Source organism: Oncorhynchus mykiss, chromosome 22, assembly GCF_057628025.1.
Source record: "Oncorhynchus mykiss isolate SJ-2025 chromosome 22, ASM5762802v1, whole genome shotgun sequence".
In the NCBI taxonomy this organism is placed as follows: Eukaryota; Metazoa; Chordata; class Actinopteri; order Salmoniformes; family Salmonidae; genus Oncorhynchus; species Oncorhynchus mykiss.
This window is the reverse complement of record NC_143043.1, coordinates 14,090,748-14,115,131: the sequence shown is the minus strand read 5'-3', so window position 1 is coordinate 14,115,131 and position 24,384 is coordinate 14,090,748. Positions and strand designations below refer to the sequence as shown.

Here is a 24,384-nt window from a genome sequence, read left to right as displayed (position 1 = left end):
CAACACAAAACATCACTGAGTACCACTCTTCATATTTTTAAGCATGGTGGTGACTGCATCATGTTATGGGTATGCTTGTCATCAGCAAGGACTATGGAGTTTTTTAAGATAAAAATAAATGGAATAGCGCTAAGCACAGGCAAAATCCGAGAGGAAAACCTGTTTTAGTCTGCTTTCCAACAGACACTGGGAGACAAATTCACCTTTCCGCAGAATAATAATTTAAAACACAAGGCCAAATATACACTGGCGTTGCTTACCAAGACAACAAGCAATCGTTTCACTGTAACATGTGTACATGTCCAATCCACTTTTATTTGATTTGAGATAGAGGAACATCAGCACAATGAGACTGCAAATAGGCCTGCTTCTTCACTAGGAGAAATGGTACAGTACAATCTCAGAGCAAACTGATCCGTTTTGAGACCATAGTGAATTCAGAAATAATCTTTTGGGGGTGGAGAGGGGTGGGTAACTAAGAATGTTTACTTAGAGACTGAGGGGAGGAGGAGGAGGAAGAGAAAGGGGGGATGAGTGTCTGAAAAACAAACAGTGGTATTAGCATAACTTGGGGAGGCAGGCAGCAGCAAGCCAGGCAGCATATGTGACAGTAAGCCCTCAGCCCAGCGTGGGCGTGCCTGTCAGGAAAAGCCGCCGCCGTCGCCTCAGCATCCTAGAGAAATGAAAAAGCCGCCACGTGCTGCCTGCTGTGTGCGTCCGCCCACCACAAAAATCCCCCTTCCATTTTCAAAGGGCGCAGAAACAGCAACAAAAATGACATTTTCATCTGGCCTGCTTTTAAGTTTTTTTTGTTGCTTTTTTTTTTGTTGCATTTTCCCTCTTTCCTTGTCTGTCTGTGCCCATCCTTGAGTATGTGGGAGGTGGGAGGTGGAGATACTTTCCATCTCCAGCAGCTTATATTTCAGTGTTGTGAACCATGGTAGGCTACTTAGGTGCTTTTAGCAATATGGGTGTATTTAAATACACCAGCGTTGCTTTCAATTGTATTGGGTTGCACAAAAACAGCCCGTGGGAAGCCAGACAATAAATACAATTCCGTTTCAATTTAATGTGCTGGTGAGCTGGGCGGTTGGTCATCATGACAGAGGAAATTTGAAGACATTTCTAAAGGATTATATTATTATACAAACTTTCCAAATGTGGGTCTATTGTAGACCCACTTCCTCTTTACTTACCTCATGTCAAAATGAAAGTCCTGCACGTGCTCCATATGTGGACCACAAATGAATAACCTGTGGAGGACTTTTATTTTGACGTGACATATACTAAGAGGAAGTGGGTCTACAACAGACCTACGTTTGGAAAGTCTGTTTAATAGTACAATCCTTTAGATATTCTGTCTCAAATTCCCCATCATAACGACCAACCTTCTGTCCCCAAAATATAATAAGAAATATTATAATTTTTTATTGTTAGACATAAAAGACTGTAAAAACACTAGAATATGAGCTCCAAGTGATTTTAATTTAAGAAATTTGTTCCCAAGTATTCTCACACATAGAAAATTAGTGTCATTCATACAAAAAATGGGGACTCTAACATGGTACAGTGCAGTCAGTGCAGTGCGGAAGCCTATTAATTGCAATTTTACTGAATTCTACACCTTTGTTGTTGGTTCAAAGGATTTATAGGAAGTATTGTTTTAATGCAACAATTAAACACTTACTGTAGGTTGAGGTTGATTCAGGTCCACACCACAGCACAGCCGCTGATGAACGTGGCATCCAAGCCTTGATTGGATGCCGGACCCCTACAAATCAGCCGAGCTAGACAATCTGGACCCTCTCTTTCTAAAATTATCCGCAGAAATTGTTGCAACCGCCATTAATAGCCTGATCAACCTCTCTTTTGTATCGTCTGAGAGCCCAAGGATTGGAAAGCTGCTGCAGTCATCTGGCTCTTCAAAGGAGGAGACACTCTAGACCCAAACTGCCACAGACCTATATCTATCCTGCCCTGCCTTTCTAAAGTCTTCAAAAGCCTAGTTAACAAACAGATCACCGACCATTTTGAATCCCACCGTACCTTCTCCGCTATGCAATCTGGTTTCCGAGTTTGTCATGGGTGCACCTCAGCCACGCTCAAGATCCTAAACGATATCATAACCGCCATCAATAAGAGACAATACTGTGCAGCTGTATTCATCGACCAGGCCAAGGCTTTCGACGCTGTCAATCACCACATTATTTTATTTATTTTAATTTTACCCGTTTTTCATGGTATCCAATTGTTTTACTAGCTACTATCTTGTCTCATCACTACAACTCCCGTACGGGCTCGGGAGAGACACCAGCCGCACCAATGTGTTGGAGGTAACACCGTGCACCTGGCAACTTTGGTTAGCGCGCACTGCGCACGGCCCGCCACAGGAGTCGCTGGTGCACTATGAGACAAGGATATCCCTACCGGCCAAGCCCTCCCTAACCCGGACGACGCTAGGCCAATTGTGTGTCGCCCCACGGACCTCCCGGTCGCGGCCGGTTACGACAGAGCCTGGGCGCGAACCCAGGGTCTCTGGTGGCACAGCTGGCGCTGCAGTACAGCGCCCTTAACCACCCGGGAGGCCTCAATCACCACATTCTTATTGGCAGACTCAACAGCCTTGGTTTCTCAAATGACTGCCTCGCCTGGTTCACCTACTTCTCAGACAGAGTTCAGTGTGTCAAATCGGAGGGCCTGTTGTCCGGAACTCTGGCAGTCTCTACGGGGGTGCCACAGGATTCAATTCTCGGACCGACTCTTTTCTATGTATACATCAATGATGGCGCTCTTGCTGCTGGTGAGTCTCTGATCCACCTCTATGCAGACGACACCATTTAGTATACTTCTGGCCCTTCTTTGGACACTGTGTTAACTAACCTCCAGACAAGCTTCAATGCCATACAACTCTGCTTCCATGGCCTCCAACTGCTCTTAAATGCAAGTAAAACTAAATGCATGCTCTTCAACCGATCGCTGACCACACCTGCCCACCCGTCCAGCAATCCTACTCTGGACGGTTCTGACTTAGAATATACCTAGGTGTCTGGGTAGACTGTAAACTCTCCTTCCAGACTCACATTAAGCATCTCCAATCCAAAATTAAATCTAGAATTGGCTTCCTATTTCACAACAAAGCATCCTTCACTCATGCTGCCATACATACCCTCGTAAAACTGACTATCCTACCGTTCCTTAACTTCGGTGATGTCATTTACAAAATAGCCTCCAACACTCTACTCGGTAAATTGGATGCAGTCTATCACAGTGCCATCTGTTTTGTCACCAAAGCCCCATATACTACCCACCACTGCGACCTGTATGCTCTTGTTGTCTGGCCCACGCTTCATACTCGACACCAAACCCACTGGCTCCAGGTCATCTATAAGTATTTGCTAGGTAAAGCCCAGCCTTATCCTAGCTCACTGGTCACCATAGCAGCACCCACCCGTAACATGCGCTCCAGCAGGTATATCTCACTGGTCACCCCCAAAGCCAATTCCTCCTTTGTCCGCCTTTTCTTCAAGTTCTCTGCTGCCAATGACTGGAAGAAACTTCAAAAATCACTGAAGCTGGAGACTCATATCTCCCTCACTAACTTTAAGCACCAGCTGTCAGAGCAGCTCACAGATCACTGCACCTGTACATAGCCCATCTGTAAATAGCCCATCCAACTACCTCATCCCCCATACTGTTATTTATTTTTCTCTTTTGCACACCAGTATCTCCACCTGCACACTCATTTTCTGCACATCTATCACTCCAGTGTTTAATTGCTATATTGTAATTATTTCGCCAATATGGCCTATTTATTGCCTCACCTCCCTCATCCTACCTAATTTCCACACACTGTATATATTCTTTTTTCTATTGTATTATTGACTGCATGTTTGTTTATTCCATGTGTAACTCTGTGTGTTGTTTGTGTCGCACTGCTTTGCTTTATCTTGACCAGGTCGCAGTTGTAAATGAGAACTTGTTCTCAACTAGCCTCTAAAATAAAAATTAAAATAATGTATTTCACATCTTCCTTAAGGATCCACGAGGGGGAACCACAGGGGGCACCCAAAGGTAGTCAGAGTCAGAAATCATCAAACTATCCTAGGCAATGGTGTTATTATTGATTAAATAATAACTTGATTATTTCTTGCAACACGTATTATTTAGCCAGAAATTGCCTAAACACGCTCATTCTTGTCATGCTTTCAATTTCAATGCAGATGCTGATCAAGGCTAAAGCAATCAATCACGGTTGCGTGAACTACAACTGAAAATACGTGATGCAAGCTCTAGCTGTTAAATGATTGTAAAACAACATCAAAGCGTATAAATATATATTCAAATAACATACATGTAGATTGTTTGTTCACCAGAGAAAAACTTGATATGTTTATCAGTATCGTTTACTTTGGTCTAATTCGTAACCACCGAATTTGAAAGTACAGTGAACAACAATAGCTTGCTTGCTAACAACAACTAGGAATTATGAATCCTTGCTCCGATATATCAATTTTATCCATTTTAGCTGTACTGGTAAATGTCGTATGTGTACAAGTTGAAGGAAGCCTTGGCTTTTCAGACGCAGGTGAATGTTGTAGCTAAGTAATGACTGTAACGTTAGCTAGCCTATCTTGCTAACGACAGTATTTTTTTCCCCTTATCCACTATTGTTGTTAGGTAACGTAGCTAGCTAGTTGGCTATTTAGCTAACTAGTTGGTTTATTGTGTGTAACATCCATATTACTGTATGATTGGTCTGTCAATTAATTCAGAGCAACGTTTGCTAGTAGTAACGTTAGCTAACTACATAAGTTAGCTAAATTAGCCATTAACATTAGCTAGTCCACGAAGAGCAATAATCTTGTGAATTTACTTAGCTAGCTACTAGCCATTTTAGCTAGTTAACGTACTAGCCATTAGTAAAGTAACTAGCTTACTAATTTCACATTAAATATAGCTACTATGTCTGATTAACACGTTATTGTTGTATTCTTCCAGACTGCACATATCTTAAAGAAAATCAAAACACCACTCATTTTGGAACAAGATGTTTCTGTTACAATTCTGGCACAGTGATCAAATGGAAAGACATCTGGTCCACCTTTCAGGTAAGAAAGCTACACATGTCCTGTAGGTATACCATGGGTGCTTGCTTCACAACAGCTCACGATTAACTGTTGATACTCATGTGTACACCAAACACGAGACACGTTTTGTGTGTGTCTATATGCTCCCATACAATAAATTAGGCAAGTTACTGCAATGACATGATAGTTGTCGTTACTATGTTGTAACAGCAACAAACCAAACATTGCTCATATAAAGCATCTATCTGACTCTTCTTCAAGGTGCGAGTGACAGGTGAAGAAGGGGTCTACATTGTGTACCCCATCGAGGGGACCAGGAACTGCTACGAGCCAGGCCACTTCCTCACGTTGTCTTGGTGCCTGGTCAACCACTATTGGCCTCCCAGCCCCAGTGTGGCCAGGGAGAAGAGCCTGGACATCCCACTGGAACAGGAGGATGTGTGCTTCATGGTGAAGACCCCGAGGGCCAATTCTGAGCACTCTCTACATGTCAGGGGCAAACGTGAGATTATCTTATCTTATTGTTGTTGTTGGTAATTGCAGTCAACCTACCGGTTTGGTCTCAAGTTCAGAATGAGTATTAACAGCCATACTCTTTACTTACAGGGTTAAATAAAATACGATTTGGACTCTTTGCATGTGGCCTCACCCTCTTCTACTTTGCTGGGGCTTTGTGTAGGTAAGGTTTTACCATTCTTACGTTGTGTGTGTGTTAGTTATATTTAGTAGATCTCAATCCTATTGTCCTGGTAAACATGCAGTGTGAGACTTTAAGGTCCAATGCAGACATTTTTATCTCAACATCAAAACATTTCTGGGTAACAATTTAGTACCTTACTGTGATTAAATTAAAATGGTCAAAAAGAAACAAAAATAGCTTCTCAGCTAAAGGCAATTTCTGAAGCAATAATTTTGCTAGGACTGTCTGGGAGTGGTCTGAGAGATGGGCCTAATTGGAGGAGCTTTATGGGAGGGATGTGCAACCTGAAAACATTCTGTTATTAGCAGAGAGGAGGGCAAGCTCTCTTAGTTGTTGGTCTATTAAATTATAACAAAAACCCCACCCAGCCAAACAAGCTGAAATTTCAGGTGGTCTTTTCAAACAGCTCTTACATTAAAAGTGCGTTATAATAATTGTCACAATTTCAGTATTATTCCAACCTCATAGTGTGTAAATATATATAAAACACAGGAAAAATCACATTTTTGAATGCACTGCTCCTTTTAAAATGTGAATATTTCAGTAGCAGAAGAACCATCCAGTAGGCCACATATACAGGGCCTTCGGAAAGTATTTAGACCCCTTGACCGTCCTTCTACATCTGCATTGCTTGCTGTTTGGGGTTTTAGGCTGGGTTTCTGTGTAGAACTTTATGACATCGGCTGATGTAGAAGGGCTTTATAAATGAATTTGATTGATTGATGAGGTCGAATTAATTGTCTGTAGAGCTCAGAGACAGGATTGTGTTGAGGCAAAGATCTGGGGAAGGGTACCAAAAAATGTTTGCAGCATGTGGCCCCCATCATTCTTAAATGGAAGAAGTTTGGAACCACCAAGACTCTTCCTAGAGCTGTCCGTCCGGCCAAACTGAGCAATCGGGGGAGAAAGACCTTGGTCAGGGTGGTGACCAAGAACCCGATGGTCACTCTGACAGAGATCCAGAGTTGCTCTGTGGAGATGGTTGTCCTTCTGGAAGATTCTCCCATATCTGCAGCACTCCCCCAAATCAGGCTTTTATGGTAGAGTGGCCAGGCGGAAGCCACTCCTCACTAAAAGGCACATGACAGCCTGCTTGTAGTCTGCCAAAAGACACTTAAAAACTCTCCGACCATGAGAAACAAGATTCTCTGGTTTGATGAAACCAAGATTGAACACTTTGTTCTAAATGCCAAGCGTCACGTCTGGAGGAAACCTGGCACCATCTCTACGGTGAAGCATGTTGGTGGCAGCATCATGCTGTGGGGATGTTTTTCAGTGGCAGGGACTGGGAGACGAGTTAGGATCGAGGCAAAGATGAACGGAGCAAAGTACAGCGAGATCCTTGATGAAAACCTGCTCCAGAGCACTCAGAACCTCAGACTGGGGGTGAAGGTTCACCTTCTAACAGGACGACGACTCAAAGCACACAGCCAAGACAACGCAAGAGTGTCTTCGGGACAAGTCTCTGAATGTCCTTGAGTGGCCCAGCCAGAGCCCAGACTTGAACCCGATTAAACATTTCTGGAGACCTGAAAATAGCTGTGCAGCAACGTACCCCATCCAACCTGACAGAGCTTGAGAGGATCTGCAAGAAGAATGGGAGAAACTCCCCAAATACAGGTGTGCCAAGCTTGTAGCGTCATACCCAAGAAGACTCAATGCTGTAATCGCTGCCAAAGGTGGTTCAACAAAGTACTGAGTAAAGGGTCAGAATACTTATGTAAATGTGATATTTATGTTTTCTAAAAATCTGTTTTTGCTCTGTCATTATGTGGTATGGTGTGTAGATTGATGAGGATTTATTTTTGTTTTATACATTTTAGAATAAGGCTGTAACGTAACAAAATGTGGAAAAAGTTCAGGGGTCTGAATACTTTCCGAAGGCACTGTAGTTCTACAACTGAATTGACCCTGTGATTGAGCTATTCTAGGTTGAATAGTGGTACTACAGAAAACAATAATGTATATTTTTATTTTTTGGCAGGAGTTCTTTGTTTTTTTATTCCTCAGGAATCTCAGTGGGAGTTCTCTCCATTGTTGTCTTTCTGTTGTTGATCCTGAAAAACGCTATACCGGTAAGAATCACCTTTAGGCTCAAGCTGTTACTGCTTTAGGCTAATTACAAAAGACGTCCCACATTTCAATTTGACAAGCTTTGCTAATCAGTACGGTCAATGCACTCTACTTAATTTTCTTGCTTTGTTTTACCATAGCCCTTTACACGTGCATGCAGTGGCTGTACAGTAACATTCTATACATGACGTCAGAGCTCAGGGTCTCCACTTAACAGCTCTGTATGGGTTTTGACAGAAGTTGCTCCATCCCTCCTGCTAATTTGGCAACTTTTGTGGGTGGGGCTAGGTCTACATAAGGGAGCAATTTTTTTTTTTTTTTACTAAAGATCTGACGAAGGCCATGAGGCCAATACGTAAGCTTATTAAATATCAGTGATACTACCAAGAGCAGTGTGCGGTTTCCCTTTTCCTTCAATTTGGCAACTTTTGAAAGAAAATGTGTTGTCCTAGTGAAGCAAATGCTGTAAATTACGAGGACTCAATGTATTTTGAAAGATGTTAATGATTATAATAAATACTGCTTTGATCTCATGCAAGCAAGCCAAACACTTGTGCACTTCACTTTTCCATATCATTAAACTCATGCAATATACAACCTGAAGAAGGCACAGTGATGCTGAAACATTTTAAACTAATAAATTACTGTGAGCTTGTATATAGCGCGTGCAACTCCATATTTTTTTTTACAGCCTATAGTTTGCTCGCTGTTAGTCAGCACCTCTACCAACTTTCTTTGGGTCTGCACCAGCTCATGCTTTTTATTATTCAAGCAAGCTAAACAACAGTGAGTCCAAATGTGCACTTCACTTTTCCATAAAATGTAACATACTATATAAACGTTTATGATCACTATGTTTGATGTACAGTTACAAGTTAGCATGGTGTTATACCCTGGGTTGTCCTGAACAAAATGAGCCTGTTTCTTGTATTGTGAGAACTTGCCGTGGACCACGCATCTGGGTCAAGTGGGCATAATTTGAAAGTTTTTTATATTGCCAACATGATTAGCTAAATAATAAAATATGACCTAACAGTGTTAGGTTATGCTTGTGGCTTGCTTCTGAAGTTGGTCCTGGTCAGTCCCTGGATGGGAGACCAGGGGCTGCTGGAAGTGGTGTTGGAGGGCCAGTAGGAGGCACTCTTTCTTCTGGTCTAAAAAATATCCCAATGCCCCAGGTCAGTGATTGGGGACACTGCCCTGTGTAGGGTGCCGTCTTTCGGATGGGATGTTAAATGGGTGTCCTGACTCTCTGAGGTCATTAAAGATCCCATGGCACTTCTCGTAAGAGTAGGGGTGTTAACCCCGGTGTCCTGGCTAAATTCCCAATTTGGCCCTCAAACCATCACGGTCACCTAATAATCCCCAGTTTACAATTGTCTCATTCAATCCCCTCCTCTTCCCTGTAACTATTTCCCAGGTCGTTGCTGTAAATGAGAACGTGTTCTCAGTCAACTTACCTGGTAAAATAATGGATAAATAAATGTAAAGGTTTTCACAAGGCAATTCATAGAAGCAGATCGTACTTTTGGTGTGCTTAGAATGGAGTCATGAGTGCTTCTCTGAATTGCCTTATAATTTAGCTAGTCCTGCTCAAGGACACATTGACAGATGTTTCACCTTGTGAGCCAAATCCACTTATGTGTATTAAAGTAGTAAAAATTGTTTCATATTTGGTGCCATATTCATAGCACGTAATGATTACATCAAGCTTGTGACTCTATAAACTTGTTGGATGCATTTTCTGTTTGTTTTGGTTGTGTTTCAGATTATTTTGTGCCCATTATACAGTGATGGAAAAAATTATTTGATCCCCTGCTGATTTTGTACGTTTGCCCACAGACAAAGAAATGATCAGTCTATAATATTAATGGTAGGTTTATTTAAACAGTGAGAGACAGAATAACAAAAAAATCCAGAAAAACGCTTGTCAAAAATGTTATAAAGTGATTTGCATTTTAATGAGGGAAATAAGTATTTGACGCCCCTGAAAAATCCTTGTTGGCAATCAGAGGTCAGACGTTTCTTGTAGTTGGCCACCGGGTTTGCACACATCTCAGGAGGGATTTTGTCCCACTCCTCTTTGCAGATCTTCTCCAAGTCATTAAGGTTTTGAGGCTGACGTTTGGCAACTCGAACCTTCAGCTCCCTCCACAGATTTTCTATGGGATTAAGGTCTGGAGACTGGCTCGGCATCTCCAGGACGTTAATGTGCTTCTTCTTGAGCCACTCCTTTGTTGCCTTGGCCGTGTGTTTTGGGTCATTGTCATGCTGGAATACCCATCCACGTCCCATTTTCAATGCCCTGGCTGAGGGAAGGAGGTTCTCTCCCAAGATTTGACGGTACATGGCCCCGTCCATCGTCCCTTTGATGCGGTGAAGTTGTCCTGTCCCCTTAGTAGAAAAACACCCCAAAGCATAATTCTTCCACCTCCATGTTTGACGGTGGGGATGGTGTTCTTGGGGTCATAGGCAGCATTCCTCCTCCTCCAAACACGGCGAGTTGAGTTGATGCCAAAGAGCTCCATTTTGGTCTCATCTGACCACAACACTTTCACCCAGTTGTCCTCTGAATCATTCAGATGTTCATTGGCAAACTTCAGACGGCATGTATATGTGCTTTCTTGAGCAGGGGGACCTTGCGGGCGCTGCAGGATTTCAGTCCTTCACGGCGTAGTGTGTTACCAATTGTTTTCTTGGTGACTATGGTCCCAGCTGCCTTGAGATCATTGACAATATCCTCCCGTGTAGTTCTGGGATGATTCCTCACCGTTCTCATGATCATTGCAACTCCACGAGGTGAGATCTTGCATGGAGCCCCAGGCCGAGGGAGATTGACAGTTATTTTGTGTTTCATCCATTTGCGAATAATCACAACTGTTGTCACCTTCTCACCAAGCTGCTTGGCGATGGTCTTGTAGCCCATTCCAGCCTTGTGTAGGTCTACAATCTTGTCCCTGACATCCTTGGAGAGCTCTTTGGTCTTGGCCATGGTGCAGAGTTTGGAATCTGATTTATTGATTGCTTCTGTGGACAGGTGTCTTTTATACAGGTAACAAGCTTAGATTAGGAGAACTCCCTTTAAGAGTGTGCTCCTAATCTCAGCTCGTTACCTGTATAAAAGACATCTGGGAGCCAGAAATCTTTCTGATTGAGAGGGGGTCGAATACTTATTTCCCTCATTAAAATGCAAATCACTTTATAAAATTTTTGACATGCGTTTTTCTGGATTTTTTTGTTGTTATTCTGTCCCTCACTGTTCAAATAAACCTACCATTAAAATTATAGACTGATCATTTATTTGTTAGTGGGCAAACGTACAAAATCAGCAGAGGATCAAATACTTTTTCCCTCACTGTAAATTAATGGTAAATAATGTATTGTCATTTTGCATGTACTTTTGTAAATAAGAATATAATATGTTTCTAAATATATTTACATTAATGACACTCTGCACTTCTACCTCATAGTCATTGTATAAGTTCAAGTCCAGAGTACAGATACAAAACATTTGATACTGTCCCAATACTTTTGGAGCTCACTGTATATAAAAGGCCATCGCACTGCCTAAAGACTTGATCCAAATGATTAATCAGGGTGATTGATTGAAATTAGTTTTAGTTTAAAGTGATGGGACCAAACATATACATATTCTTAGCTAGGAGATATGCCCTCCGTAACCGAGGGTTAGCCTACCACCCCAGCCCCCTCAGAACTTGCCCTTTTGGACGAAGCCTCCACCGTGCCTGTAAAAATCAGATGGCCAGACCCCAAACGTGTGACTCTGGTCTGGCTTATCCTAAAGAGAGATGTCTTCTAACTGTAGAATCCAACATTTGGAGAGAGTTATTCAATAGAGAAAGAGTCCTCTGGGTGGCTCAGATGAATTAGGCTTACCTTGTTATATTACCTGCCTGTGTCACCTCCAGAGGGCCATGTTCATCACGCTGTTTGGTGCTGGCTCCGGCCTGTCCTACCTGGGATACCAGACGCTGTTCAACCACTGGGAAGACATCACGACTCTCTACTGGAAACATGCCTTGGGTGAGTTGGTTTAGTTAAGAGATTGTTGCTTAAAATAAGGTCAGTAACTAGGACTTGAACTGTTCAGTTAGCAGTAGGAGGCATTTAGTCTACATTGAAATTCTGTCTTTGCGAGGCCTTGCACATTTGAACCCAGTATGAACACTGTTTACATGAAGGCCCCTGATAAATGATATGCTCTCACTACAGACATGATACCGTAATATATTCATGACTAATGAGGATGGGTCAGCGTCCACTCTGAGTCATTCACTCCCAGGAGTCGGTCATAATAAGAGGGCCAAGTGGATGTGGAGTGGTGAAGTAGCCTACAGTTACCGACTGCCTCTCCACACTCCTCAATGGAGTGGATTTGCTGCCAAATCAATTTGCCCTCTCTCTATGCACACACTGGGTTGAAAATGGTTGAATCCGCAGGCACGTTAGGATTAGGAGTGCGCGGCAATGCTGCTGGAACATTGATTTCTGTGCTTGGAAACAAAAAGGGCTTTGGGTGGATTAGCGTTCAAATGTGTTCTTTTCACCCTTACTGGCATGCCTCAAATCCACTGGGTTCCACTGTTTCACTGTTCCAATTACACAGGGCTTTCAATTGGAGTATTTCATCTAACCGGTTACGTTTTTGTTTCTGTGTCTTTGCTTATGTTGCTTTCTCTATAAAATATTATAAATCAGATAGGAACCAACAGATCTTTCAATTTCTCTCTCCCTCACTTCATCATTTTCTCTATTTCCAGGCTACCTGGTAATAACGGGCCTGATCAGCTGGGCGGTTTGCTACAAGCACGGGCCCATCAGCAGCGAGCGCACCCTGTCCCTACTGACCTGGGGGCTCCAGTGCCTGGCCATGGGCCTCATGTACTACGGAGTGACCTACCCCCAGGCTTCCTACCTACTCCTGGGCATCCTGCTGGTGCTCAAGGCTCTGCCCTATGCCTACAGACTGCTGCTGGGGACATGCAGGTACACAGTCAATTTGTGGTTTGACATTAGATATACTACTAAGGTGGATTTGGGTAATGGAGATGAATAGTATTGGCTTTTTAGCAGATGCTTTCGATCCAAAGTTGTGTGTTTGATTGATGGCTGTCCCTCCCTCTCTCCCCCAGGCTAACAGGGCGTCTACTTACCTCTCTCCTGCGCGTGTTTGGGCGTAGCAGGAAGCCCCAGGTACGCCTCCTCACAGATGAGGAGTACAGAGAGCAGGGGGAGGTGCACACCACAGCCTCCCTTGAGGAGCTCAGGAGGCTCTGCACTACGCCTGGCTTCCCTGCCTGGGAAATGGTCCTCCGACTACGCTCCCCACAACGGTACGGGACAAACACGCAAACTACACCACTCACATCCTAACTAAAGTAGGACACATCTTGTCCTCAGGATCCAAATGAAATCATATTGTAATAGTCACATGCGCCGAATACAACAGGTATTACAACCTTACAGTGAAATGCTTACTTACGAGCCCCTAACCGGCAGTGCAGTTTCAAAAAAATACGGATAAGAATAGCTCCCTGCATTTAAAACATAACAACAGTATGAGACTGACACACAAATATTCTGAACTTTCTGCTCTAAAAGCACCCAGCTGATGAGAGCTTGACTGAACGGAGTGCTGGTGAATGACTCAACTCTGCTAAATTACATTTCTAGGTTTGCAGCCTTTCTGACAGGCGGCGGCCACGTGACCCCGGGGGAGCAGCAGAATCACGGACAGCAGTACGGCCCGGGAGCAGCCAACAACGAGAACATGCTCTTCACCTCTGCCCAGCACAGGGTGCTGGGGTTGGGCGCTGACGAGGACCTCAGCGAAGACGAGATGGACAGCTCCGTCAGGGCTCCGCCTGCACCTAGCCCCCTCCCCCTCTACACACCAACCACCCCCACCACCATGCCCCGTCCGGACAGCTCCGCCCCCTGGCTGCCCCCATCCTATCCCGCTCCTTTCTACCCTCCCACCCCTGCCGCCTTCACCCCGCCTTTAGAGCCCCACGTCATCGAGGACGTTGAGGAGGAGGACATGGAGCTTTTCTAAGATCAGATTTTAAACCTCTGTAGTGGACAGGTTGGTTCCTAATATGGCCAGTTAACACTAGGGGGCAATACCACTCAGGTTGATCTTTGGGGTCGAACATGCTGGCAAAAAATATTTAAGTGATTTATGAACTCAATTGATCAACATCTTCATACAGAATGAATCGACATAAAACACATTAACAGCTAGGAGTATAAATTAAGCTTCATCATATGTACCAAATAGAATCCCACTATAAATCTAGTCCGAGTGATTGTGAATCATAATTCCACCTAAGAGGAGACGGGGGACTTGGTGTGCCTATCCTATCCTGGCTCAGAGATATATGTATATTTTTAAGGGGGGGCCTTGAGTTAATCTGACTTTGGGGTTCCCACTCTACACTGCAAATGAAATCAAAGCAGAATTCTCCATCTCAAATCCAAAACACTGCATCATAATTGCAGGAATCACAAGAATGACTTTGAGCTCATGTTTACAGTTCTCAGGTAAACCAGCAACAATCATGAGTACATTGTTTTTTCCTCCTCCTGTGTGTGGTAAGTGCCTGGGGTTATGAGACCTGCTTCCCTGCTGGGTCACTGTAACAAACTCTCACGTACTCTTCTTAGCTGTGGAATCCAGTCAACTACTATCTACCGCCCCCACCTGGCTGCTTAGGAAACTGCCGCCTTTGACAGCCAGAACAGCTGTAAACATCGAAGGGGGATTTTGATTGGACCAAATCTGGCAAAAGCAATGTTTTTCTCCCACAGGCCAGAAAGAAAAAAAACGTTTATTGTAATTTTATATCAAACATCATTTTTAATGTTTTTGTATTTTGGGAATGATGATTTGGGCCATTATGATCCAAGGATGATTCTTTTTAAGGTTTGTTTCAATTGATTAATAAATAAGCCCATCTTTTTTCCCAGTGACATTGTATTGTGAACTGATGTTTCACCTTAAAGAGATACAAAAAGGCCACAGAGCACTGAGAGTAGTAAAGGCTGCCTGATTTAAAATACATTGGCTTAGGCTACGCAGCAGACGAGCCATGCCATGTAAAATGCTCAGGTCATTACAACGTCTGAACAGTTTTAGATAGTCCTGGAGGACAGCAGTTTGACATACTTGCAATTTCTGTCTAAATAAGACTGTAGTTAAATATTTTATGTTTGTGAAATTTTGGCCAGGCATTAGACATATGCATGTGGAAATACATTCACAGGGGGGGGGGGGATAACTGATGGGAGTTATAGTTAAATAGACATTACAGACCCTGAAAGCCTGGTGGATATCAGATCTGACACGATCACTTCATAAACCTTTTTTAAATAAGTATTTTTCCACGGCATCAGTGGTTGATAGTCAGACTAGACACAGTAAACATTTACATGTAATAGCAGGGCCACATTCTGGAGAGCAACTTGTTCCAGATACAGCCTAGTATGTAGAACAAACATGTCTCTCTGACTTTCTGTCGGTTCCAATCATAACATTTCTATCTGCAAGGTTCCACAACGTTTTCTTATTGAACGTGCACCTAAACTCTATGTAAGCAGCCATTACACACATGGCTATTTAGATTGAGTGTGTCACTTCTGCATGAGTGTGAATCACCAACCTATGACGAGGCTCAGGCACTTGATCAGTTTGAGGGCCATTGAGACAAATAGAACCCTAATTCAATCAAACCTAATATCCAGATTTGCAAGTTTTAAAAAATAACTTACAATTTTTACATCCATTTGAAAGTGCAACAGTAGCTACTTCAAGGCAAGAGCTTTTCCTCAGATCCCTAAAGGCTCTGGTTAAGTCCTCTGCTAAGAGGAAAAATATAACCTCTCATTTTGGCCTGTATTTTTCATCTGTCCAGTCTGTAAAATCATACTCTTCACTCTTTTAATAACTGGTCTTCCGCCAGCACTTGACTCTGTCGGTTGGTGGTGTTGCTTGGAAAACATTTGGGGACAGTTTCTCAAAATGTGCAATGTGTTCCCTCTTTACTGTGTGTGGCCAGTGGGGAGGGGTGGTTGGTCCGCAGGCATAGGGGGATCCTGGTCAGGTAGGGGGGTTTCCCCCTGAGAGGGTTCCGTCTGTGGGGACCTGCTGGGGGGGTCTTGAGATGAGGACTGGGAGGTTTCCTCTGTTGGTTCATCTATGCTGATCTCATTGATCTCCTACCAAACAGAGCAAAGGTAAAGTGTTGCATCATAGTTATTTGTAATACTGTAAGTATAGTACTTGGCACAGATATGCAAAAATACCCTCATAAAATACAGTTCTAAAGGCAGGTATTATATTCTCACCTTTCTTCAAAATGGGACACAACATAAAAAAGACAATTCTCAGGAGAACATTATTCAACATGGAACCTTGGCTGGTACGTGCACAAATCCCTAGATAAACCACCTGTGTTCCACATAAAACTACCTACTGTTTCATTCTCTGCCCAGTGACATGCACCTTTGGGCCCAGCCTCAAATCACAGCCTGAACCTAGAAGTCTATGCCTAAACCCCACGAGCTGCCACCCTGTCTACCTACCTCGAGCGGCTGATGGTTGTTGGCAGGGCTGCTCCTGGCCAGGACAGCGATCTCTCTGATCTGGTGCAGGGCGAAGGCCAGGGAGACCCAGGGCGAGGCGGACACCACCCAGGCGGGCTTGCTCATGTCCTCCTGCTCCTCCTGGTGCTTGGTCTTCCTTGGTGGTGGCGTTGTTGCGGCGACGTTATCTGATTGGATAACGTCGATGGTTGCTATGGGAACAGGACTGGAGGGGACGGGAATGTTCTCCGCCAGCATTTTGGTATCTGGAAAACAACGTAAGCAACATTTTTCATAACGATTAAAAATGCTTATTCTGCTAAGATGTCTGGCCTAACGACTACCGCTATTATTGACATCCTAAACATGATTCATTCAGCATTCTAATGTCTGAATATCTCAGTTGCTGATAGAAAAACTGGATTTAAAGTTAGTGGTAGTACATGTTATGCTTGCCACATTGGGAGCCAGTCACTTCTCCATTAAGGGGGATAATAGGTGCAGCAAATGCTGTTTTTCTGCCCATGCAGAGGCACAGCCTGAAGCAGACAGGGTAGGATAGGATCAACTTTATTAACACATACTTTTCTCCCCACTCTGCACAGCCAGCCATTGGATGAGAGCGAAGAGGAGGAGGATGACGAGGGAGGCGATTCCTATCCCTCTGAAGGTGTGGGCTGCTCCTAAACCATAACCCAAATAGACAAAGGTGTTCACAGTATTTCTTAATTCCAAATCAACCCCTAGCCCTTACTCCCTAGGCCAGGGGTATTCAACTCTTACCCTATGAGGTCTGAAGCCTGCTGGTTTTTTGTTCTACCTGATAATTAATTGCACATATCTGGTGTCCCAGGTCTAAATCAGTCCCCGATTAGAGGGGAACAATGAAAGAATGCAGTGGAACTGGCTTCGAGGTCCAGCATTGAGTTTGAGTGCCCTAGGCTTTGGAAACAAAATCTTCAAATACATAAATGTATTTCACTCATTGCTTTTCATATAACACTGAAACTGAAAATAAATATCAATTTCAGCACTGTAAGGGATATATTTTACACCCCCCCCCATTTCAGAGCATAGAGAGACACACAGAGTTGTTATTCTGAGAGTGCAGCCAAATGCATTGCAGACCATAAAATTCCTATCCTTACGATTTAGATGGGACTGGTGGTAGTTTATTAAGAAATAAGATCTGGATTATCTTATGAAAACCACAGAGGACAGGGCATGTTTATAAGGAGGGGAGGCGTTGTAAAACCTTTTGAAAAGGCATGTGGGACCACTATGACTGTGAGTTGGTCATGTAGAAGTCACCGTTGAAGGTATAATCCAGATTACTGCTCTTCTCAATGGTCATTTAAATTAATGCCCATTTAACAAATTGTACCTTTAACGAGTGACACCAATAGTTCCATCTCTCATTGGTTGAACTGGGAGACACGCAATTCAATTCAATGCAACTTCGATACAATCCAGCTGGGGTTTTTCCATCACAGTGGCTCTTACCAAAGAAGTTGACAAACACTCCCCCCACCATGGCCCCACAGCCCCGGCCCAGCCCCAGGTGCAGGCCCTGGAGGATACCCTGGGCAGAGGTCCTTAGCTCTGGAGGTACAGCAGCACTCAGGTAGGAGATACACGCTGCCCACACTGAGGCATGGGTCACACCTAGATACACAGAGATACAGAGAGACTGAGTGCAAGAGAGAAACGCACACTCGGGCACATCTACACAAATACGCATACGTCGTTACACTAGGTCAGGGCAGGGAGTAATACGATTAGGACAAGTTATTGGCTTGTTAATTTAAGATCATGAAACCTCCCCTCAGAGATATACAGTACTGGGTCATGAAAAGAAACATCTGTAGAACAAACAAACATTTAAATGAAGTCCCTTTCACATCTTTGTATATAACCAGAAACAAACAAGCAGACCCGTTAAACTGTCATTTGTTTTCATTAAAAGCTGTATACATCACCAGACTATTTGGGAGGGAAAATAAATACATTTTGGGAGACATTTTCTAATTGATGTCAAAGGGAGGACATGTCCTGTGTGTGTTCGTGGCAGGTGACAGGCGAGAGAGAGTGGACTTAACCATAGTCATTAACACTCGCTTGGGTGTGTCATGTTTGAACTGGCTCAACTAGCCAGTTTACATCCAACACGCCTCGTTTTCTCATGTATAGCTACCAATAATAGGACAAAGCCATCAAACCTGCTACCATACCCTCCTTAGGTCTGTCTGGCTTGCCTCGCCCCCTATTCAGCTCTTTAGCTAGCCCATATCGTCACTATCCTCTCAGACCAGAGCTACGGCCATCACTTGTTTGTCTTGTTTGTTACTGTCATACCCCTCCTTTAGAATTGTGGAGATTTTGAAATGAGATTGTGTGTGTCTCTAAACATAGTTATTTGGTGTTGTTACGCCTCTGGTGAATGATTACAATCGTTATAAGCATATTTGTGTATAGCTGCAACGTTGTAATTCATGGCCTAAATGTGGCTATCAGAGTAGTCTAGATACGGAGGAAAGGGGCGTTTTCCAGGCGAAGGACAAGCTTTTCTTGTCATTGAGGGGAGCTATCCTTTCCTGATTTGAACTCTGAGAGGCAACATGGCAACAGGGCTCCCAGTCCAAACACTACTTCCTCCTCCTTTCAATCTAATGTCAACACTTATGCTAAGCTAAGTCAATAGATATCGCATGCGTTGCAGTGCCGTGAGGCCCGAGACCCAGTGTAGCCTCACCTTGAAGGACCTCCATGGGCAGGACAACCCAGGCGTTCTCCAGGTAGGAAATGTACAGATAGCGGGCCGTGTTGCAGGCCAGCCCGATGTACAGCACCCTGGGGAGGAAAAGGGGAGGAGGAGAAGGTCGGATAACACCATTTCAATAGTACACTACAGATGGTTTATAGATTAACTTTTACCTCATTGTTTAACTAACCATCCACCATTCCCCAACATAACCCTAAAACTATCCTAAAGCTATAGCAAGTTATTACATATCGACGGAGTTGCAGGTGAAAGTAAGGCCAAAGCTTAGAAGTTAAATCCGAACTGTCCCTGAACAGACTTCTATATCATTCTGAGCAGACTTCTATAACATTCTGAACAGACTTCTATATCATTCTGAACAGACTTCTATATCATTCTGAACAGACTTCTATATCATTCTGAACAGACTTCTATATCATTCTGAACAGACTTCTATATCATTCTGAACAGACTTCTATATCATTCTGAACAGACTTCTATATCATTCTGAACAGACTTCTATATCATTCTGAACAGACTTCTATATCATTCTGAACAGACTTCTATATCATTCTGAACAGACTTCTATATCATTCTGAACAGACTTCTATGTCCAGTGATTCCCACACTGTTGGATGTTTGGTGCCCGTCTCCTATGACAACATCCTGTCCAATCAAACCCTTGACCTGATTCACCATACTTCCCCCCCCCCAAACATTAGGAACACCTTCCTAATATTGAGTTGCACCCTCCCCCTTTTTTTTGCCCTCAGAACAGCTTCAATTCGTCGGGGCATGCACTCTACAAGGTGTCAAAAGTGTTCCACAGGGATGCTGGCCCATGTTGACTGCAATGCTTCCCACAGTTGTGTCAAGTTGGCCGGATGCCCTTTTGGTGGTGGACTATTCTTGATGCACACAACTATTGAGCATGAAAAACCCAGAAGTGTTGCAGTTCTTGAAACAAACATGACACCGACAAAGGCACTGTTCAAAGGCACTTCAATCTTTGGTCTTGCCCATTCAACCTCCTGAATGGCACATGTACACAATCAAGTGTCTCAAGGCTTAAAAATCCTTCCATAACCTGTCTCCTACTCTTTTTTAAAATTTATAGGCAAGTCAGTTAAGAACAAATTCTTATTTTCAATGACGGCCTAGGGCAGATTTGTACCTTGTCAGCTCGGGGGTTTGAACTTGCAACCTTCCGGTTACTAGTCCAACGCTCTAACCACTAGGCTACCCTGCCGCTTCATCTACTGATTGAAGTGGATTCAACAAGTGACATCAATAAGGGATCATAGCTTTCACCTGGTCAGTCTATGACATGGAAAGAGAGTGTGTGTTGTGGATACTCAGTGGGCATGAACACATTACAACTACAAAAACATTATGCAAATATACTGACACATTTAACAATTCTAGTTTACATACTGTATGCATATTTTACATATATTGACCTTGGACATGCAATGCTATAGGTACTGTTTTAGGCTTTTTCTCTCATGGGCTATTTTCGAGCTGGGTGTGTGTGGCTCTTTAAGCCTGTGTCATACAGTGAGTCATTCTAACCCCGGGGCAGGCTGTGTCTGACAACACTAGGACCAGTCACAAGGACCAGATAACTGCTGCACAGAGACTAGAGCTGGACAGGAAAGGAGGCATGCACAGACTCATACACACAGCAGTCATCTAACTGGTCGATGTGTTACCAGACACAGACACAGACAGACACAGACACAGACACAAACAGACACAGACAGCAACGACTATTTCAGTATTTATCTCCACATAGTCTTATGCCCCATGTAAATCTCAGACATGGAGAGATACCCATGCAAATCTTAGCGTGAGACAGGCAATTTGAATAACAGCCTAATATGAAAAGCCCCTGCGCAGTGTTTCTGTGCTCACCAATCGATCCGCACAGGCATTTAGTTCAGGAGATCAATGGAGAGCCTCATGCTGAAGTAATGGACAGGATTGGGTTATACGCACACACACGTCCCCAAAGGAACAAAAGGCTTCCACAGGCCCTGCCAGCAGCCCAGGCAGAAACCAGGCCATCAAACAAAGATCTGACAGAGTCCAGACACACACACCACACACACAGTGAAACTCTGTGGGAGAAGAGCAGAGCTCTCCTCCATCGATTCAGCACAGCACTGTCCATTCATTCTCTACAATGCTGATGGCATTGTAAAAAGTATACATATTGGTGTAAATGTTAGTTGTTTTTACACATTATTAGTACTAGTATTAGTATTAGTATTAGTACTACATACAGTGCTTTTTACAAACGAATCCATAGTTAGTTTATAGTTTGTTGATAATATGAATGCAATGTTTAGAGACTTTCCCATTGTCTAGGAAACTGCTCTGGCTGCACTTAAAACAACCATATTTGAATAACATAAGCGGCACATTGTAGCTTTGTACTGGGAGACCAGCCCTTGGCTAACCCTTGTTATTACAAATGATTCATCCTGTTCATAGATAGGCGTGGGTGATTTGGCAAGTGTCACCCGCCTGAGAAATATCACAGGGCAGACGGGAGACGGAAGAACTGACAAAAAAATCCTCTCTGAGCTCTCAGGATGGGTCTTCCTGTTTACCAATGTTTCTTTCCTTTCCCTTAAGCAAAACACTGCATTTAAAGCTTGGGAAAATAGCAAATGTCTAGAAAAAACAGCTTGTCCATTCTGCAAACTGTGTGCCAATTTGGGCAATGCCCACTTAGTCAACATCTGGGTTTCTGCCTTTCCCTCCTCTCCCTTCCTTTCGCTCTCTCTCTCCAATCCAAACAGACAATAAATCACAATTTAGAAAGAGAGAGAGCGAGAGAGAGATAAAGAGACCACACTAGCTGGAGGGAGTAGGTTTCCCTCTTAGAAATTGAACAGAGCAGAGCTCTCCCAATGTCTGTCATCCTATGAATTGACCATATGTTTGTTTGAGGCTGTTGGGCGGTCTGCTATAGCCTATGTAGCACACCTATGTCTTCCTTTAGCAGGCTACTACATCACCCCTGAAACTCCCTTACACTCCACTCACTCATTGTGTCACTCTAGCACTCAGCTTACTGGTCAAGTTCCCACAGGGACAGGGCAGGAAATTCACATAGATTGTCGATTCACTGAATTCACTAAATGCTTAAGGTTATTTAAGTTCACTGACAAAAAGTAAACAAGTGTAAAGTCTGAACAAATTATGCTTTCTGATAAGCCTAAATCCCATCAAATCTCCAAGAAAGTTGGCTATTATGTGGAATTCAATCAAACTGAAAGAAATAAAATAATATTGTGACTTTACATACAACTATACTAGAATAATCTCATTTTGGCCTTGCTTTTGTTGCCTGGTTCCAGATCAGTTTGTGCTGTCTAGCTAACTTCTAGGGTCACGCAGGAGTTGACAAGACGTACAGAAACACAAACAGATCTGGGACCGGGCTATTGCTTTTGACCCATGCCCCCTTGATATACCTTATATGGCCGATGAGCTCGATGAGCTTGTGGCTGGTGAAGTAGGCTACCAGCTCCGAGATGTGGCTCAGCACCGAGCAGACTCCAAAAAGCGTGGTGGTCCCCTTCAGGTCCTCCAGGTGCCAGTAGAGGAAAGTGAACACGAAGCCGTAGCCGAATCCCATGAACCAGGCCACGAAGAGCACCGAGCCGTATTGCACACTGCACAGCAGCCGAAGGAGGTCCCAGTAAAGGAACCGCTGGCTGATGGAACTTTGAGATTCTAACGATTCCACCGTATGCCCTTCGGGAGATGAAACGCCACTGGACGCTTGAGGAGATTCCATATCCTGTCTCTTATCCTCCTCCACCTGTGCCTCCATTGGCCGATGGTCATTAGTACTACTCTCAAAGTAGAACTGAGTAGACACTATAAAAGCAACAGCCATCAGGACACCAAAGACAATAAAGGCTATCTGGTAGTTCTTGTAGTCAGGCACGATGCAGCCGGTGCCCTGGATGAAGAGCTTGATGTGGGTGTGGTCGATCCAGATGCCCACGCACAGCATTGCCAGGCCCCAGCCCAGGGAGCCCCACATCCTCTGCAGACCATAGCGGTCCCGGTGGGAGCCCAGGTACTGCAGGGTGCGCGTGTCCACGATGGTCATGGCCGGAGCACTGAAGAACTCGCCGATGATGATGACCAGCAGGATCAGGAGGAAGATGGTCTCCACCTGGTCGTGGTTGGAGATGATGTCATAGACTTTGGTAGTGGTGGTTGTGGTGGTTGGTTTGGTCATGGTCAGATTTGAGGCAGGTTTTGAGCCGGCTGTTGTTGTTGCTGCTGTTTTTGTTGTTGTTTTTGTTTTGGTGGTGGTGGTGGTGGTGGTGGTGGTGGTGGTGGTGGAGGGGGAAGATGTCAACATTGTTGTGGAGATGGTGGAGGAAGGCACAGGTGCCGTGACAGTACTGGGTCCAGTGATATTACCACCATCGCTCCTCACATACCTGTGTAGGGGAGCACTAACTGAGTCTGATGCAAAAGGGAGGGGGAAAAAGTCTACACTCGCACCCCTGCGGTTCCTGCTGTGATTGGCCGACGGACCGATCTGGGCGGGACTGGTGGGGGACACGACTGTAGGTTTCCTTTCCACGCAGGTCATGGAGGCAGGCTTGATGAAGCCGATGCCGCAGTTGAACACCAACCAGCAGAAGACGGAGAACAGCAGCACCACCTTGCCCTTCTTGAAGCGGTCCGCCACCACCCCCCAAAAGGGGGCGCTGCAGAATTCTATGAAGTACCGAATCCCGACCAGCAGGCCACTCTGGCTGGGCGTCATGCCCAGTTGCTTGTAGTAGACAGACAGCAACGGGTGCAGGGACCCATAGGCCGCATAGAAGAAGAAGTAGAAGACCTTGGAGATGAGTAGGTGGTTGTCGATCTGCACGCAGTTCCTCTCCAGGCAGTCATTGCTGGGGGTGTCAGATGTGTCTGTCGGGGGTGATGCTGGACCTTGGGAGGCAGCGGTGGTGTCCGCACCTGCTGCCATCTGATCCAAGGTTTTGGACAGGGTGTTGAAGGGTTCTGCCATGACGTACTTCCTCTTCTGATCCTCCTCGTCGTCTGTCAAGATGGCCACCTGGTCGTCACTCGCCATCTCCCTGGGGGATGGGGGGAGGGGGAGAGAGATGACT

At 44.3% G+C, this 24,384-nt stretch overlaps 2 protein-coding genes across 5 annotated transcripts in view; one reads left to right on the top strand and one right to left on the bottom strand.

Annotated features, from left to right (window-relative positions):
* Positions 1-4,235: 4,235 nt before the first annotated feature.
* On the top strand, positions 4,236-14,850 carry nemp2 (nuclear envelope integral membrane protein 2). Its single transcript, XM_021578923.3, has 9 exons — positions 4,236-4,585; positions 4,999-5,108; positions 5,349-5,589; positions 5,694-5,766; positions 7,772-7,862; positions 11,790-11,904; positions 12,642-12,867; positions 13,014-13,214; positions 13,555-14,850. The coding sequence occupies exons 1-9, from the start codon at positions 4,486-4,488 to the stop codon at positions 13,934-13,936; spliced, it is 1,539 nt and encodes a 512-aa protein (XP_021434598.2). The 5' UTR covers positions 4,236-4,485; the 3' UTR covers positions 13,937-14,850.
* The window catches only part of LOC110501387 (major facilitator superfamily domain-containing protein 6), a 20,503-nt gene continuing 10,829 nt past the window's right edge, over positions 14,711-24,384 (bottom strand). For all 4 annotated transcript variants that reach the window (XM_090215562.1, XM_021578920.3, XM_021578921.3 and 1 more), the window contains 6 exons: positions 22,711-24,351; positions 19,217-19,314; positions 17,968-18,129; positions 17,049-17,147; positions 16,465-16,730; positions 14,711-16,098 (listed from right to left, as the gene is read on the bottom strand). In XM_090215562.1, coding sequence (XP_090071688.1) covers positions 15,922-16,098; positions 16,465-16,730; positions 17,049-17,147; positions 17,968-18,129; positions 19,217-19,314; positions 22,711-24,347 — 2,439 coding nt within the window. In that variant the 5' untranslated portion in view covers positions 24,348-24,351 and the 3' untranslated portion in view covers positions 14,711-15,921. The remainder of the gene's footprint in view (positions 16,099-16,464; positions 16,731-17,048; positions 17,148-17,967; positions 18,130-19,216; positions 19,315-22,710; positions 24,352-24,384) is intronic.

Excerpts from the sequence above, each read along its gene's own strand:
- nemp2 (XM_021578923.3), top strand. The coding sequence starts at position 4,486 with ATGAATCCTTGCTCCGATATATCAATTTTATCCATTTTAGCTGTACTG. Across the intron at positions 4,586-4,998 it reads CCTTGGCTTTTCAGACGCAG|ACTGCACATATCTTAAAGAA; the intron begins GTGAATGTTGTA and ends GTATTCTTCCAG. Across the intron at positions 5,109-5,348 it reads ACATCTGGTCCACCTTTCAG|GTGCGAGTGACAGGTGAAGA; the intron begins GTAAGAAAGCTA and ends CTCTTCTTCAAG.